General features: G+C 49.6%; 1 protein-coding gene across 1 annotated transcript; it reads left to right on the top strand.

Annotated features, from left to right (window-relative positions):
• The first annotated feature begins 5,889 nt into the window (after positions 1-5,889).
• Positions 5,890-12,507, top strand: RND1 (Rho family GTPase 1). Its single transcript, XM_029204503.1, has 5 exons — positions 5,890-6,107; positions 6,881-6,968; positions 9,598-9,707; positions 10,581-10,715; positions 11,397-12,507. The coding sequence occupies exons 1-5, from the start codon at positions 5,988-5,990 to the stop codon at positions 11,640-11,642; spliced, it is 699 nt and encodes a 232-aa protein (XP_029060336.1). The 5' UTR covers positions 5,890-5,987; the 3' UTR covers positions 11,643-12,507.
• Positions 12,508-16,228: the final 3,721 nt, after the last annotated feature.

Raw genomic sequence — 16,228 nt, 5'->3', positions numbered from 1 at the left:
TGCCCTCACCAATCTTGTATCAAAATTGAGGTCCAGGGACTTTCCTGGTGGTCCAGTGGCTAAGACTCTGTGCTCCCAATGCAGGGGGCCCGAGTTCGATCCCTGGTCAGGGAACTAGATCCCACGTGTATGCCACAACTAACGATCCCACACGCAGCTGAAACAAACAAACAAACAAATAAATAACATTGAGGCCCAGGTGAAACCACCCTCTTGGATAAGCCTTCCAGGATCACCTAAGCAGATCTGACCCTTCCCTCCTCAGCACTCCTACTGCACTTGGTTTCAATTACCCACCAGTCTTTTGCTTTATCTCCCCATCATTGCTGTAAACTCCGTGAAGACAGGGACTGAGTCTTTTTTTTTTTTTTTTGCGGTACGCGGGCCTCTTACTGTTGTGGCCTCTCCCGTTGTGGAGCACGGGCTCCGGACGCGCAGGCTCAGCGGCCATGGCTCACGGGCCCAGCCGCTCCGTGGCATGTGGCATCTTCCCGGACCGGGGCACAAACCTGCGTCCCCTGCATCGGCAGGCGGACTCTCAACCACTGCGCCACTAGGGAAGCCCAGGGACTGAGTCTTGAAAACTTGGTTAACACTGTAGTGGCTGCTCCAGCTAAACAGCCCAAAGGGTCAGGTATTCCCATGGCCAGGAGCCAGGGATCCCTGAGATCATGAGAAGTTATGGTGTAGGACTGAGAAGTGGAACACCTGAGTCATACTAAGGAGGGGAGAATGGGCCTTGCCCTGCTAGACCCCTGGCAGGGTGGCAGGGTGCCTGGGAGTTCTTTGTAAGGATCCCTAGGGCAGAGAAAGTACTGGGTTTGTGTATGCTCTGGTAAGAGTCAGAGTGGATTTGAATTTGCTACCACACTGAACACCTTGGTATATTATGCCACTGTCCCAGATAAGGACCTTATCACAGTAATCAGAGCCAAAAAAAGATAGGGCAGCCCTGAGCTTTGAATGTGTGGCACACACACACATACACACACACACACACACACACACACACACACACACATTATCCAGGCTAGTGGTTTTTAAACTGTGTTCCCTGGAGTTTGTTCCTTAGAGGTACGCCAGGAGGGGAGAGAAGGCTGAGTGAGCCCCACTGCAAGTCCCTAATTCTGATTCAACCACTGCAGTTTTGTTTTTCATCTTTTTTCACGTTTTGGAATACTGCATAAGACTTAATTTGTAAAGGAGTTTACTATGAATACATGTTAACAACACCATGGAGATGCAATCAGCAAAATCCAGAATGTGGAAAACACTATAGAATAAACAACCTGGTTTCTTCATCAAATAAATTGAGAGGAAAAAAAAAGGAGATGGAACCTATGAAATAAAAGACACTTAAGAGCCATATCAATGAAATTCAACGAGTGGACCTTGTTCAGATTCCGATTTAACTAAACCAAGGTGTGACACAATTGGGGAAATTTTAGCACTGACTGGATATTTGGTGATATTAAGGAGTTACTCATTTTCAGTTGTGACAATGGTATTTTGATTATGTTAGTGAAGAATCCTTTTCTTTTACAGATGAGTACTGAAATCTCTATGGGTTAAATGATATGATGTTCAAAATTTGTTTTAAAATCATCCAGGGCTTCCCTGGCGGTCCAGCGGTTAAGACTCCGTGCTTCCAGTGCAGGGGGCATGCGTTGGGGGCGTGGGTTCGATCCCTGATCCAGGAACTATGATTTCACATGCCACACAGTGTGGCCCCCCCAAAAAATCCTTTAAAAAAGTAAATAAAAAATAGAATCATCCAGTGAGGGGGCGTAGTGGGGAGAAGTGGCTGGGGGGATAGATGAAGCAAGATTGCGTGGATGATTATTGAATATTGAAGCTGGGTGTTGGTTACCTACGGGTTCATTGTATTATTCTTTCTACCTTTTTAAATGTTTGAACATTTCCACACAAGTTTAAAAAACAAAAAAAGTTAAAGGAGGACTTCCCTGGTGGCACAGTGTTTAAGAATCTGTCTGCCAATGTGGGAGACATGGGTTCAAGCCCTGGTCCGGGAAGATCCCACATGCCGCGGAGCAACTAAGCCCATGAGCCACAACTACTGAGCCTGTGCTCTAGAGCCTGCGTGCTGCAATGAAGAGTAGCCCCCTTTAGTCACAACTAGAGAAAGCCCACACGCAGCAATGAAGACCCAATGCAGCCAAAAATAAATAAATAAATGAATGAATTAAACAACAACAACAACAAGTTAAGGAGATTCCATAAAGAAGATTTGGAATTATAAACTTATTTTTAAAAAAGTAACAGCTTTATCAAGATATAATTCACATACCATACAATTCACCAACTTAAACTGTACAATTCAGTGGTTTTAAGTATATTCACAGAGATGTACAATCATCACTACAATCAAATTTAGAAGTTTCATCACCCCAAAAAGAAACCCTGTACCCATTAGCAGTACTTTCCATTCCCCCAGCCCCCAGAGCCCCAGGCAACCACTCATCTACTTTCTGTTTCTTTGTTCTGGACATTTCATACAAATGAAATCATATAATATGCGGCCTTTTGTGACTAGCTCCTTTCACCTTAGGATAACACTTTCAAGTATAACCTTGTTTAAGATTTTTCTGGTCTTGGTGGGAAAGAACAATCTTATAAATTTATTACTCTGGCTTTGGATTTTCAAATAAAGACTCTTGGAAGAGGTTTGAACAAACTTGGGGGAGGGAGTCTAACTGCAAAAAAAAAAAAAAAAAGGCTAAAAAACCCTTCTTTAGTCCAAAGCCCTCACATTACCTACAAGGAAACAGGGGCCCAGAGAGAGAAGAGACTCCCAAACACACACAGCTTGTTAAGGGCAGAGCTGGTCCAACACCCAGACCAGCTGAATTTTGGCTCCATCCTTTTTTCATGTTGCCACGCTGCCTTCTGAACACACACACACACACACACACACACACACACACACCACAACTCATAAACTTGTGACCCACAAAATACCTTTGGAGACACATCTTGAGAATCAGCCATGATGGGGGCTGCTCCATCTCACGGCTCAGGCTTTCTGCTGCTCTTCCCTGAAATGCAGCCACTCAGGGAAGAAGCAGTGTTAGCACCAGCTCCCAGAATTTCTATCTCAGTGGACCTTATGAATGGCAAAATTATTAGAAGCCAGAGGAAGCTGTTTGCAGGGCAAGAACAGTTTTTACTTATTTGAATGTTTATTTGAAGTGGCTTGGGCGGGGGTATGTGTAGGCGCAGGCTGGTAGAGAACATGGGGGAGGGAGAGGGCTAAAGCCTTTGGGGCTGCCATTGGAGGGAACCCAGTTAAGGGTTAAGAGGCTGTATGGGAACCCCACTGATGCCCCCAGAACTGAGTCCAGATGAGACTGAGGGAGGAAGACACCAGGAAAAAGGCTGAGGGAGGGGACTCCAGGCTGAGGCAGACCGTGATCTTACAGCTGTTCCTGGAACGCTCCCAAACCATATTTATGGGCAACTCAGAGAAGCTGTCAGCCTGCTGGGAAAGGGCAAGAAGAGGACAAATTCTATAGGCAGAACATTACCTGAGGGCTGAGGATGAGGCCTGGGGAATGGTAGGGGGAAGAAACTTCCAGAGAGCCTGCCTGGGAAAGGAGGGTAACCAGCCAATGGTAGCACCTGGATAACTGTCCTTCTACCCTGGAGGTTCCCTGAGGTGATTCCTGATCCCTGGAAGGGGAGCCTTAGGAGATGGGCAGAGGACACCGCAGGACTTAGCCTCAGAGCCCTTAGCCAAGCAACTTGGACTTGGATGCCATAGGCTTTGATGGGAGGCACACTGGCTAGGCTACATTCTCAAAATACTCTCCATTCTCCTGTCTATCGAGGGCATTGCAATCTTACCCTTAGAGATCTGTCCCTTTGGGTCCAGGGAAGATTTTTAAATTAATTAATTAATTTATGGCCGCATTGGGTCTTGGTTGCTGCGTGTGGGCTTTCCCTAGTTGCGGCTAGCGGGGGCTACTCTTCCAAGGTGTGTGGGCTTCTCATGGCGGTGGCTTCTCTTGTTGTGGAGCATGGGCTCTAGAGGCGTGGGCTTCAGTAGTTGCAGCACGCAGGCTCAATAGTTGCAGCACGTGGGCCCTAGAGCACAGGCTCAGAAGTTGTGGCACAAGGCTTAGTTGCTCCACGCATGTAGGATCTTCCCGGATCAGAGCTCGAACCCATGTCCCCTGCCTTGGCAGGCAGATTCTTAACTACTGTGCCACCAGGGAAGTCCCCAGGGAAGACTTTTTTTTTTTTTTTTTTTTTTTTGCGTTTGCCGTGCGCCGGCCTCTCACTGTTGTGGCCTCTCCCGTTGCGGAGCACAGGCTCCGGATGCGCAGGCTCAGCGGCCATGGCTCACGGGCCCAGCCGCTCTGCGGCATGTGGGATCTTCCCGGACAGGGGCACGAACCCGCGTCCCCTGCATCGGCAGGCGGACTCTCAACCACTGCGCCACCAGGGAAGCTCCCCAGGGAAGACTTTTAAACATCCTTCGAAACAGGGAAAATACCCCTGGGTGGGGCAGCAATGATGGTGAATTAGAGTAAAGCTCAGATGGAACAGGACCCCGGCTATGCTCCAGAGGCACTGGGCTTGACGAGGTGAAGGGACCTAGAGAAGTCTGGAGTGCTCTCACTTTTGTCCAAGGTCAGTCTTACTTCAATCCCTTATCCCCAGGAGGCCTCATCTGGGCTGTCTTTGTTCCTGAATAATCAGTGGGTTATTCAGGCTGTGGACGTACATCCCATGGGTCTGTCTAGCAGAGAGGCAGTAAGATGAAGGCCCTGAGGGCTGAGGGCTGGCAGGCAGTTATGTAGCTCATCTCAACCTCATCTTGCCCTCCAGCTTCCTAACCCCAAAGTCCCAGTCCCAGTCTTCCATTCTGGACTTTAACCAGGTGACACACGCAGTACCTCAGCGTCAGTAGGTGTCACCCTGAAACTGGACCTGTGCCTGATTCATCCAGGAAGCTGAACCCAAGCAGCAGAACAAACACTCCTAAAGCAGTTCCTGCCAGGCCTGGAGTGAGAGGTTGTCTGGCGGAACAGACAGCGACTTTGTTTGTTTTCTACTCCTTGCTCCCATCCCCACTTGCCAGACTCCCTCATTCCTTTCTCTCTGCCCATCTGTGGGTCAGGAGCTCTGTGGGTTTTTTCCAGATGATGCAAGAAAGTTTCTTAACTGATTTATTTTTGGATGAAGGTGATTTCTGAGAAAGAGACGGGAGTTGAAAGGGGTCCAGCAGGAGCTGATAAAGGGGTCCAGCAGGAGCTTCTGTGGGAACTGGTTTGGGTGGGGATTAGATAGAACAGAGGGGTCAGAAATTTCTGGGACCGCCCCTTCCCCAAGGGGTGTCACCTGTCTACAATTTAGGCAAGTCCTGTTCTTCTCCTGGGACAACTCCAGCTTGACCTCACTATCCACATTCTTAGCTAGTTTTTTTTTTTTTTTTAACATCTTTATTGGGGTATAATTGCTTTACAATGGTGTGTTAGTTTCTGCTTTATAACAAAGTGAATCAGTTATACATATACATATGTTCCCATATCTCTTCTCTCTTGCGCCTGCTAGTTTGTTTTTGACACTAATTGGTGGCCACACAAGACCATTAAATTTTGCTTCATTCCCCCTCCTACTCCCAACCCCAATACAAATGCAAAACAACGTGGGAATCCCCTTTCAGAGGAAGCAAAGGTGCAGCTTTAAGAGAAAGGGAAAGAGCTTTCAGAGAAAGAGAAAGTGGGCTCTGACTCAGAACCTCCTGCCATTGGCTGCTGGAGGGGATCCCACCTCAGGGATTGGCTGTGGCAGAGTCCGCCCCCTCTTGTGATTGGCTCAGCCAGGGTGATATAAGGAGGCTGTGCCGGCCTCTTTTTCAGTTGGAGAGACACAGGGAATCGGGCTGGGTCGTGTGCTTAGACGCACCTGGCGCAACGTTATCCTCTCTGAATCCGAGTCCAGGTCCCGCGGAGGCTGCAGCAATGAAGGAGAGACGGGCCCCCCAGCCAATCGTGGCCAGATGTAAGCTCGTTCTGGTGGGGGATGTGCAGTGTGGGAAGACAGCTATGTTACAGGTGTTGGCGAAAGACTGCTATCCCGAGGTGAATTGCTCGCCCGACGGCTGGCCAGCTTTCCTCCTTGCCCGCATGCCTGCTGGGGGTAGATTCCCACCCGCCCAGGGGAGCTGTCTCACCCCGCCCCACCCCTCCCCATCCTCAGCCGCTTTCTGGCTGGAGGACCGCCCTGCCTTAGCTTCCCCTGAGACCTGTTCCACTTCTGCCGCCCCGAAGGCTCCTCCTCACCTCTTCACCCATAGGTCCCCCCATCAAATCCCCTCCTACCTCCGTTCATCCTGGAGTCTGCTCTTGGGAGAGGGAACTGGAAGCATTTGAGAGTCTGGGGTTTTTTCTTGACGTAATACCTGTCCGTCCCTTCACCCATCCTCAAAGGTTCTATGCGCTTGTCCCCAGGCAGGCTTCTGCTGCTCCTTTCTGCTGCCCTGCTGGTCCAAGGGGCTTGTGGGGAAAAGATAAAGCGCTAGAATTGGCTTGTGGCTGTGACATTGGAAGACAGACAAATCTGGGGACAAGAGGAATCTTTGTGTGTGTCTCCGTGACCATCTAGGATATGGGGGGCTTTCCCTGGCAGGCAGTCATTCACATTTCTTACCCTGATGGAGCAAACTGTCTGTGCCTCTACACTCCCCTCCCTCTGTCCCATGTGGTCCCTCCTGCCCCAGGTATCCCCTCCTCTCCTGATCTCCTGACACTTTAGCGTATCACTAGGATGAGCGGCTTCTTGTGTAGCCAGCACTAACTGGAGGGTTACAAGGGTAGGGACGCCCAGGGTGTGAATAGTTCCTCTCTTTTCACAGACGTATGTGCCCACTGTGTTTGAGAATTACACAGCCTGCTTGGAGACAGAGGAACAGAGAGTGGAGCTCAGTCTCTGGGACACCTCAGGTAAGACTGCTGGCCCCAAGTCCCCGCCTTCCCACCCCTACTGGTCTGCTGCAGCTGCTGTCTTTTAGAAATTGTTTCCCTCTTTGATGGGGAGAAGGAGTTTGGTGCTTGCTGGAATCTGAAAGAAGGGGACCTGAAGATTCTTTGGTTGGGGTTGTGGGGAGAGTTTGGCCAACTCAGTTGGCTGGTCCAGGGGTTCAGAGTGGATAAACCCCTGAAGCTACTCACTTCTCTGGGTCTGGCTCCATCCTTCAGAGGGCTGAGATGGTGAGGTGGATGGACCCCGGAAGACTACTGGAGGAGGCAGTTAGGGCTTCTCCATTTCCACTCCCTGCCACCCAGCACACGCACACACAGGCTTTACTGCCCCAGAGCAAAGCCAAAGAAGAGGCCGGAGGCAGTGCTGCTGGAGGCCGTTGTGGGTGAGGCAAGGAGACAAGCCTGCTTTGGGGGAAATATTGCTCCTGACTCAGTTTTCTCTCCTGCATTCCATCTCAGGCCACTGCTGCCTGCTTGCCTGCCGCAGCTCAGCCCCACTGTCATACCTCTGCGGCTGAGGGATGAAGCGATGCATCGTCAGTGTTTTGGAGGGTGGGGGCTTAATACGGGGCATGGTCACGTTGTACATAGTTGGGGGGGCTGTTGGCTCTGACTGGGCTGAGGTAGAAGATGCTCTGTCTTTCTGGATCGTAGAAAGCAATATGTTTCAAGCCTCTCATCCCTAAACCTTCAGTGCTAGTCTATCCATTGCTTTGATTCTGACCCCTTCATTATCTCTTTAGCCCAGCCCTTTTTTTAATAGACTGAGCTCAGAGTCATAATTAAGGACTAAAAGCCAGGAATAGGAGAAAGAAAATAAAATCCACTTCTCTCCAAAAAATGCATATTCAGGCTGAGTTTAAGAGGAACTATAAATCACTAGGGGTTTCCTGTTACATATAAAGATGCCATCCTACTCCTCCAAAGAGCTGTTATTCCCAGCATCCAGTTTTGAGGTCTCGAAAGATTGGAGGTAGGGGATGGGTAAACAGAAAATGAGACTTCCTTTTGCTCCCCACTCCCCGAAACAAAACAGAAATTCCTCAACCTCAACGGAGGTATGCTTTCCTCCGTTGCAGTTCCAGGGTCTGGGAGGCAGGATTCTGGTTATCCTGGACTGCGCTGTGCTGGCTGGATTGGACTGGAATGCAGCTTGGCTGCATGATGTATGGTTTTTCGTCTGCTGTGCTCTGCCCACCTCTCAATCTTCCCAGAATCTTACTGCAGCTCATCTCTTTTCACTACCACCACCCCAAAGAGCCCCTCCTTCTCCTCCCACAGTCAGAATGCAGCCCTTGAATCCCAGTCCAGATAATGGAAAGTCAGCAAGGTGGTCTCTATTCCCTGTGTCGCATCCCCCCAACCCGTCCCCCACCCCCCCAGTTCTGGAAGGATGCAGGCTATCAGTCATCCTCAAACTCCCTCTTTCAAATGAAGTGCCCACAAGGGAGAAGGAGAAGCACGGGTGTGTGGGATGGGGCTTCCCAGCACTGGGGCCAGGGTTGAACCTGTTCCCATTATTCACTTGCTGGTCTTAGGGGAGGGGGATCGCTTGGAGCCAGAATGGAGGCCTCCTCCCCTCCCCCTTCCCCAGTGCTGCAGTGCTCCCTTTGCTCAGTGATGCTGTGATAAGACCCCACCTCAGAGAGGGATGGGGACCAATTGCTGAAGGAGCAAGCAGCTATCCCAACTCCCCTTTACTCCTTTTTTTTTTTTTAACAACTAACCCGCCCCCCCCACCGCCTCAGCTTGGATTCCCCCCAGTTTCCATGGCAATTGCAGTTCAGGGAGAGGGGCTGCTTGCTATTCTGAGCACGGATTGTCTGGGTTCCAAATCTGCTACTCTTCCTTCCCCAGGGTGGAGGGGGGCAGGTTCAACCCCTAGCATTCTCCCGTATTGGACCACCTGAGTCTGCATTGCCTACTTCCCTCCCAGTGAAGGACCCTTATTCAAGCCTCTAAATCCCAGCTATTGGTGCTGCTGTCTCTGAGAACACCTCCCTGAGATCTTGGGATGGGGCTACAGCTTTCCTTTTGCCCTTTACAGCGTAAGCTGATTTGGGTGGGAGGAGTGGGACACTGAATTCTTGATGCTCTCCCTCCCCTGCCAGCCTCCTAGAGCTCTGACCCCACGGCAAAGAAGCAGGGCAGCCACTTATGTAACAGGCAGATTTGTTCCTTCACTGGGGAGACCCTAGAGCAGAGGTTGGGCAGCAGGCAGACTCTAGAAAAGAGACCTTAAACAAGGCCTGGTCTCTCTGTAGGGGTAGGAGCAGCTTCCCCTGGGACTCAGAAAACTGGCAGACCTTCAACTAAGCCCACTGTAGGAGATCCAGACAGGGCCAAATTATACTCCACCTCCCTTTTATTTTGCCCCCTTTCCCTTTTTTAGGACTAAGGAAGATGATATTCTTGTACCGCAGAAGGCGGTCAGGTCCCAAGCTTCGCACTGGAGCACATTCCCCTGGGGCATGGGTGGGGCCATCTCACCTAAGGGACCAAGCATGGTATTCCCAGGGCCCTTTTGGTTTAGGCCTGTAGGGAGGGAGAATGCCATGGCTCACCATCAGCTCTCTCTCCTCTCTACCAGGATCTCCCTACTATGACAATGTCCGTCCACTCTGCTATAGCGACTCAGATGCAGTATTACTATGCTTTGATATCAGCCGTCCAGAGACAGTGGACAGTGCACTCAAGAAGGTAAGGCTGGATAAACTCTGCTATCTCTAGCTCAGCCTGAGAACAAAAAGGAATCTTGGGGACCTTGTCATCTAATCCCCTCTTGTGTAACAGGAAGAAACTGAGGCCAGGGAAGGCAGAGATTTGCCTGAGGCCACATTAGCTACAGCTCCAGGACTAGAACCCAGATCTCCAGTCCCCTCTGCATCCTGCCTCTGCCCCTCTCCTGCACTGCTCTGTCAGAGGCCCAGCAAGGGAGGGAAGTGTTGAGACTCAGGAAGTGAGGGATTGAGAGTAGAGAACCGTCTGGTGATACGGTTTGAGGGTCGGGGACGGGGCCTTTTGGTGGCAGCTTTCATTGACCTTGATCCCAGGCCTTCTGGACTGGGCAAGCCAGGCAGGCCTGAGCTGAACTGCTGGTAGGAAATGCCTTGGTCCGAGTAGCAAGGTCTGCCCATACTGAGGAGTCCCAGGAAAGCTTGTGGAACTAGCCTAGTTTCCCAGAAGACTCTGGGATTATTTCCTTCCCTTGGAAAGAGACCGGTTGGCTTCTTCTTGGCTTTCTGGACTTGTGAAGCCCTTTGGGTTGAGGGGGCAGACCCATGCCCCATATGCTTGGCAGAGAGTGGGAGATTTGCCTCTGTGCTCTCTCTGGTGACTGGGCTGTTGAATTTGGGGACAGACTCTTGGAACAGCATTCCTGTGGCCCCAAAGCCCTCATGGGCAGGAAGATGATGTAATTAGTGCAGTGGTGGTGCTGTGACTCAGAGGGAGGGCTGAGCTGGTGGTATACTGGATGGTGTGTGTGATGTTGCCAACTGGGTTTCTCCGGGTGTCCGTCAGCCACTGACTCTCCTTCCTTCCTCCTTCCCATCTTCTTGCACGGCTCTTCAGTGGAGGACGGAAATCCTCGATTATTGTCCCAGCACCCGCGTCTTGCTTATTGGCTGTAAGACAGACCTGCGAACAGACCTGAGCACTCTGATGGAGCTGTCCCACCAGAAGCAGGCACCCATCTCTTACGAGCAGGTGTGTGTGTGTGGTGTGTGGGGGGGCCCTCGTGTGTGTTGGGGGGTGAGTTGGGGAAGGCTACAGGAGAGGGCTTGAAATATGGCCCCTGCTCACACTCACTCACTACGGCAAGAGAGAATTGGTGTTCTGTGGGGCCATCTGTAATCAGGAAACTAGTTACCTGGATAGAGGTGCTGGGTACCAGTTTACCCAGATTCATGCTATAGTTTGGCAGGTGAGCCATTCCTGTGTGTGCCACCTGCATTAGAATCACTAGAGGTGCTTTTTAGAATTCCTGACTCCTTATCTATAGAGTCACTCTGGGAGAAAAGTACGGGGATTGTATTTTTAATTAAGTCCCTGGATAACTTCTTATGCACATGGGAGTGTAGGGATCGTTTCTTTTAAACCAGTGTTTCACATTACAACCATCTGGGGAGCTCTTGAAAATCCTAACGCCTCGGCATACCCCCAGAAATTCTGATTTACTTGTTCTGGCATCAGTATGGTTTAAAAAGTGTGCCAGGTGACTTAAGGTGCAGTCAGGCTTCACCTTCAGAAGATAATCAGCAGAGGGTGGTGGTGGGAGACTGGCACTTGGGTCCATCGGAGCAGCCCTGGGGAGGACCACTAACCTTAGAAGGCAGAGTTTCAGAGCCATTTTGGGTCACTGCATTGATGACCTCACTCCTCCTGCAGGGCTGTGCAATAGCCAAGCAGCTGGGTGCAGAAATCTACCTGGAAGGCTCGGCTTTCACCTCAGAAAAGAGTATCCACAGCATCTTCCGGACGGCGTCCACGGTGTGTCTGAACAAGGCCAGCCCAGTGCCCCCGAAGAGCCCTGTCCGAAGCCTCTCCAAGCGACTGCTCCACCTCCCCAGTCGTTCCGAACTCATCTCTTCCACCTTCAAGAAGGAAAAGGCCAAAAGCTGTTCCATTATGTGAAGTTGGGGTTGGAGAAGGGAGACAACCTCCCACTTCCCCCCTTGGGTTGCAGAGGCATGGGGAGAGGGAGGAGGAGACAATTTAGGACACTGGACGTGAGGTTTTCAGACGGCCACGGTGAGGGCTTGGAAGGAGACAGGAATGGGACAAGGAAAGAGCCAGGCCCAGCTTGAGGACCTGACACTGCGAAAGAACCATCACACCCCAAGCCAGGCACTAGGTGGTGGAGGGGCCGGCTGCCCCAGTGCCCTCCGCTCCAGAGGCAGGAAAGGTGTGGGGCTTTGGGGGGGCATGCTGGCCTCATGGCTTTGGTTGGGGGCCTACAGGAGCCTCACCTTCAGCATCATGCCTCTTCCACACAGCGTTTCCATGCAGGCCAGGGGATGGGAGGGGTCCCTGAGCCCTTCCCTTCCCCTCCGAGGAGGCCACAGAGGAATGGAGAGTGGGGAAGCCAAGAGGCAGCTCCTCTGGGAGCTGAGCCCAGGTGCTTCGTAACTGGTAACTGAAATCAGAAGAGCAGGAGCTGGTCAGAGCCAATGAGAAGGAAACCTCATCTTTGCATAGCCCATGCCTCATGGAGAGGTGACATCATACATTCACATGCTTCTCACCTAAGTCCCCAGGGTCCAAGGGAGAAGCCCCAGACCCCCTTCTCTTGCAGCATGGGGGTGGTGGTGCTGCAGGACGCAGGGCTGGGTGGGGGTCACCAGACTTTTTCTGCCCTTAGGGCAGTATAGCTGGCATTTGTTTTATAGACTCTTGTCTTTGGAACCGGGGGGAGGGGGGAGTGTTTCAGTCTGTTATATGTTCTGTGTTTAAAGAAGAAAACCTATTTATTACTGAACAATATAGTACATATAAAGAAGTTGGCTCCGTATTCTTAGTTCCTGTCTCTGTTCCCTTTGGTCTTCGATAATGAGGAAAAGCTGTCTTGAGGTCCTTTCTGTGGGTTGCAGAGTGGCTGCCTCCACTGTTCCCTGGCACTTGCAGCAAGGATCTCCTCCCTCTGCCCCACCCCCTGCCTCATCCCCTTCCCCACCCAAGTCCTGCTAAGCCAATGAAGATCTCCTTAGCCCTAGAGCAGGGTTTCTCAACCTCAGAACAAATGACATTTTGGACTAGATAATGCTTTGTTGTGGAGGCTGTCTTGTGCATTGGAGGATGTTTAACAGCATCCCTGGCCTCTACCAGCTAGGTGTCAGTAACACCCCTAAGTTGTCACAACCAAAAATGTCTCCAGATATTGCTAAATGTCCCTCAGTGCAAAATCACTCGTGGTTGAGAACCATTGCCCTGTGGAGAGTCTAGAGGAGAGAGACAAGGTTCAGTGGAATCATCAGGAGATCCAAGCTGCTGAGATCCCAACCCCTGCAGAAGATAGACAGACTGAAGCCAAGGCTGGGAGGTTCCAAGGGTTCTGGTCTCCTCTGAGTTCAAGGCGAGGTGATGCCTTCTGCTTTCTGCAACTTCCAAGTCCATGGCCTGTTGATGGCAGCTCAGGGGCCTTAACAGCCCTTCTCTTCAGCTGCTTACAGCTCTTTTTTCCAACTTTCATAGTGTACTGGAAATAGTTACTGTGTATTGAGTACTTACTATGTCCTCAGTATTGTGCTTTACCTACATTATCACATTTTTTTCAATTTAGTGTTTTAAAAAAATTTTATTGAAGTATAGTTGATTTACGATGTGTTAATTTCTACTGTACAGCAAAGTAATTTAGTTATACCTATACATATATATATATATATATATTCTTTTTCATATTCTCGTCCTAAACTGCCAATCCCAAACTCCCGATCCTCTCTACATTATCACATTTAACCTCATAAATGAAAATAGCTAACATTTGTTAAATGTTTACCATGGGTCAGGGCTGCTTATAAGTTCTTTATATGTTACTTATTCCTGTGATAACGCTATGGGGTACTACTGACGTCATTCTACAGACAGGGAAACTGAGGTTCAGAGAGATTAATGTGCCTCAGGTCATACAGCTAGAAAGTGATAGAACCTGGATACAAATCCAGGCAACCTGGCTCCAGAACATGCACTTTTTTTTTAAGTTTAACCATTTAATTTTTTTTTCACTTTTTAAAAATTGAATGAGTCTTCACATTCTATAGTGCTTTACAATTTTCAAAAGTTTCACACACATGATTTCATATAATCCCATAATAACTCTCTTTTCCCCCTACCCCTATATTGCCCCTTCCCTCTCCCCACTGGTAACCACTAGTTTGTTCTCTACAGAACATGCACTTTTTACTGCTCTGCTATCCTAGCCTGTGTGGCAAATGGTATTATTATCCCTCTTTTATAAAAGAAGAAATGGAAAAGCCAGAGATTCCACATAACTTGTACAAGATCATACTCTGGTTAAGTAGTAGAGTCGGGATTCAAACCCAGTCTCAATGTTAACTGTAATTCCATGGGCCCCTTACTGCTAGCCATGTGGTACCTAACTAGGAGACTCTCTCCCTATGGTCCTTACTAGAATGTAGTCCCTCTGTCTCCATCTCCAAAGATGCATATTTGTGAAAGAACTAGCAGGGTAGGAAAAACCATGCAAGTATCCTTTAAGCTCAATGTCTTACATGTGCCGTGAGAGAGGTGTGCACCAGTACTAGGGGAACTCTGCCACTCTGAACTTGGACAAGCTTCATCAACTTTCTGGGTCTCAATTTACTGATCTTTAAAGATGATTGAGAATGGTAGCCTGGAAATGGAGAAAGAGTATCTACTCTGAAATTAAATGAACTTGGAGTTGAATACTGGCTCCATTCTTTTGACTATGTGGACTTAGAATCTTTCTGGGCCACAATCTCCTTATCGGTAAAATGGAGATAATGCCCATCTTACACTATTAGAAGAACAAGTAAAGTTAGGGCTTCCCAGGTGAGGCAGTGGTTGAGAATCCGCCTGCCAATGCAGGGGACACGGGTTCGAGCCCTGGTCCAGGAAGATTCCACATGCCGTGGAGCAAATAAGCCCATGCGCCACAACTACTGAAGCCCATGCGCCTAGAGCCCGTGAGCCACAACTACTGAGCCCGCGTGCCACAACTACTGAAGCCCGTGTGCCTAGAGCCCGGGCTCCACAACAAGAGAAGCCACCGCAGTAAGAAGCCCGCGCACCGCAACGAAGAGTAGCCCCCACTCGCCACAACTAGAGAGAAGCCCGCGTGCAGCAAGGAAGACCCAACGCAACCAAAAATAGAAATAAATAAATTTATTTTTTTAAAAAAAGTAATGTAAGTTAAGTGTCCAGCACAGAGTTGGGTACTAGGAGGTATCAGTACTTAGTAAATACAACTGCAGCTCTACACCTTTGGTCTGATTGTTAGCTCCATTCTGTGAGCGGATAGCCCTCCGGTGTTCACTAGGTGAATTACACCCAACAGACCTGAGACAACTTTTCCATTCTCTCTGTGAGGTCCAAGTGGGCAGCTCAAAGGCTGCAGAGTTCTAAGAGCAGAAATGTGCCTATCCCAAGGTTAATTTGGGCCTTTATGCTTGAGGCTCAGAGCTTTAGGATTATCTGCGCCTATCCTAGGCTCTGCTTCAGTAGAACTGAACACATTCAGAGAGAAAAACCAGAACTAAAGCTATGTGGGATTGAAACCAAAAAGCTGGTGATGGGAAAAAGGGAAGGACAGAGGCGTTAGTTACTTCCTGGTATCTATCTAAACCGTCCTAGAAGTTGCCAGTTTTTGTTTTTGTTTGGGAGGAAGGGGGGTAGAATTATGAGCCATATGACCAAAGAGAAACAAAGTGAAAGTACAATTTTGGGGGAAAAAAATCTCATTGGAGGACTGAAAAGAGGGAACTAGGAGAAAGAAAGAACAAAAAAGTATTAAGATAACCCAAACAACTGGCCAGATTCCAAACAGCCAAAGAGTGAAGAAGGCAAGTCCTATCTGGAATGTTGAGAAAACCAGGTGCCACAGCCCAGGAGATACCATCCTTCCAGGAGGCCTTTGGAATCCATTGTGTGGGCTCATTTTGAGTTGTCACACTAACCAGGGTGCTACCGCCTGGCCAGGGTTGCTAAAATGTCCTCCTAAACCTGGGATAGTCTCACACCGCGAATTGTCCTACCCTCATTGGGAAATACTAGGCTGCTCCTGTAACTTAACTTTTAGTTTGTCCACCCGTGAAATAGGGCTAATAATCTATCTCAAAGATTTTTTGTAAAAACGCTTTTCCATAAACGGTATTTATAGTTGTCACTGTAGTTGCCAGTTATAATTACGTGCTATTGCTATCTAAGGAAGGCCTTAAATTTCTCCGTTGTAAGCCACAGGCTATGATGTCATTAACTACAGTTTCTAGGAAAACCAGCATATTCCAGGAGGACTGCGCCCGCGGAGAGAAAAACCTTTTGAGAAAAGCCGGCCCACGAAAAACTCTTCCTCCCGCAGACCCAAATGTTTGGCGAACCACATTGCCCAGCGGCCCCCGCGGCCAGGGGCCGACGCTCTCACCGTGCATTCTGGGATTGGTAGTTTTCAGGCCCTCGCTCTCGGCCTGCGCTGCCCAGCACCAGGAACTCGCCTTCCCAGCTTGCCGCGCGGCCTGGGGAGCAGC

This window comes from Monodon monoceros, unplaced genomic scaffold (assembly GCF_005190385.1).
Source record: "Monodon monoceros isolate NGI ecotype Baffin Bay Population unplaced genomic scaffold, NGI_Narwhal_1 Super_Scaffold_6, whole genome shotgun sequence".
Taxonomy (NCBI): Eukaryota; Metazoa; Chordata; class Mammalia; order Artiodactyla; family Monodontidae; genus Monodon; species Monodon monoceros.
Note: the sequence above shows the minus strand (reverse complement) of the source record. Positions and strands in the feature narration are given on the sequence as shown.

What these genes read in the sequence shown, in the direction of transcription:
- RND1 (XM_029204503.1), top strand. Translation starts at nt 5,988, where the DNA reads ATGAAGGAGAGACGGGCCCCCCAGCCAATCGTGGCCAGATGTAAGCTC. An exon ending in CGAAAGACTGCTATCCCGAG is followed by an intron (nt 6,108 to 6,880) that starts GTGAATTGCTCG and finishes CTCTTTTCACAG; the next exon opens with ACGTATGTGCCCACTGTGTT. An exon ending in CAGTCTCTGGGACACCTCAG is followed by an intron (nt 6,969 to 9,597) that starts GTAAGACTGCTG and finishes CCTCTCTACCAG; the next exon opens with GATCTCCCTACTATGACAAT.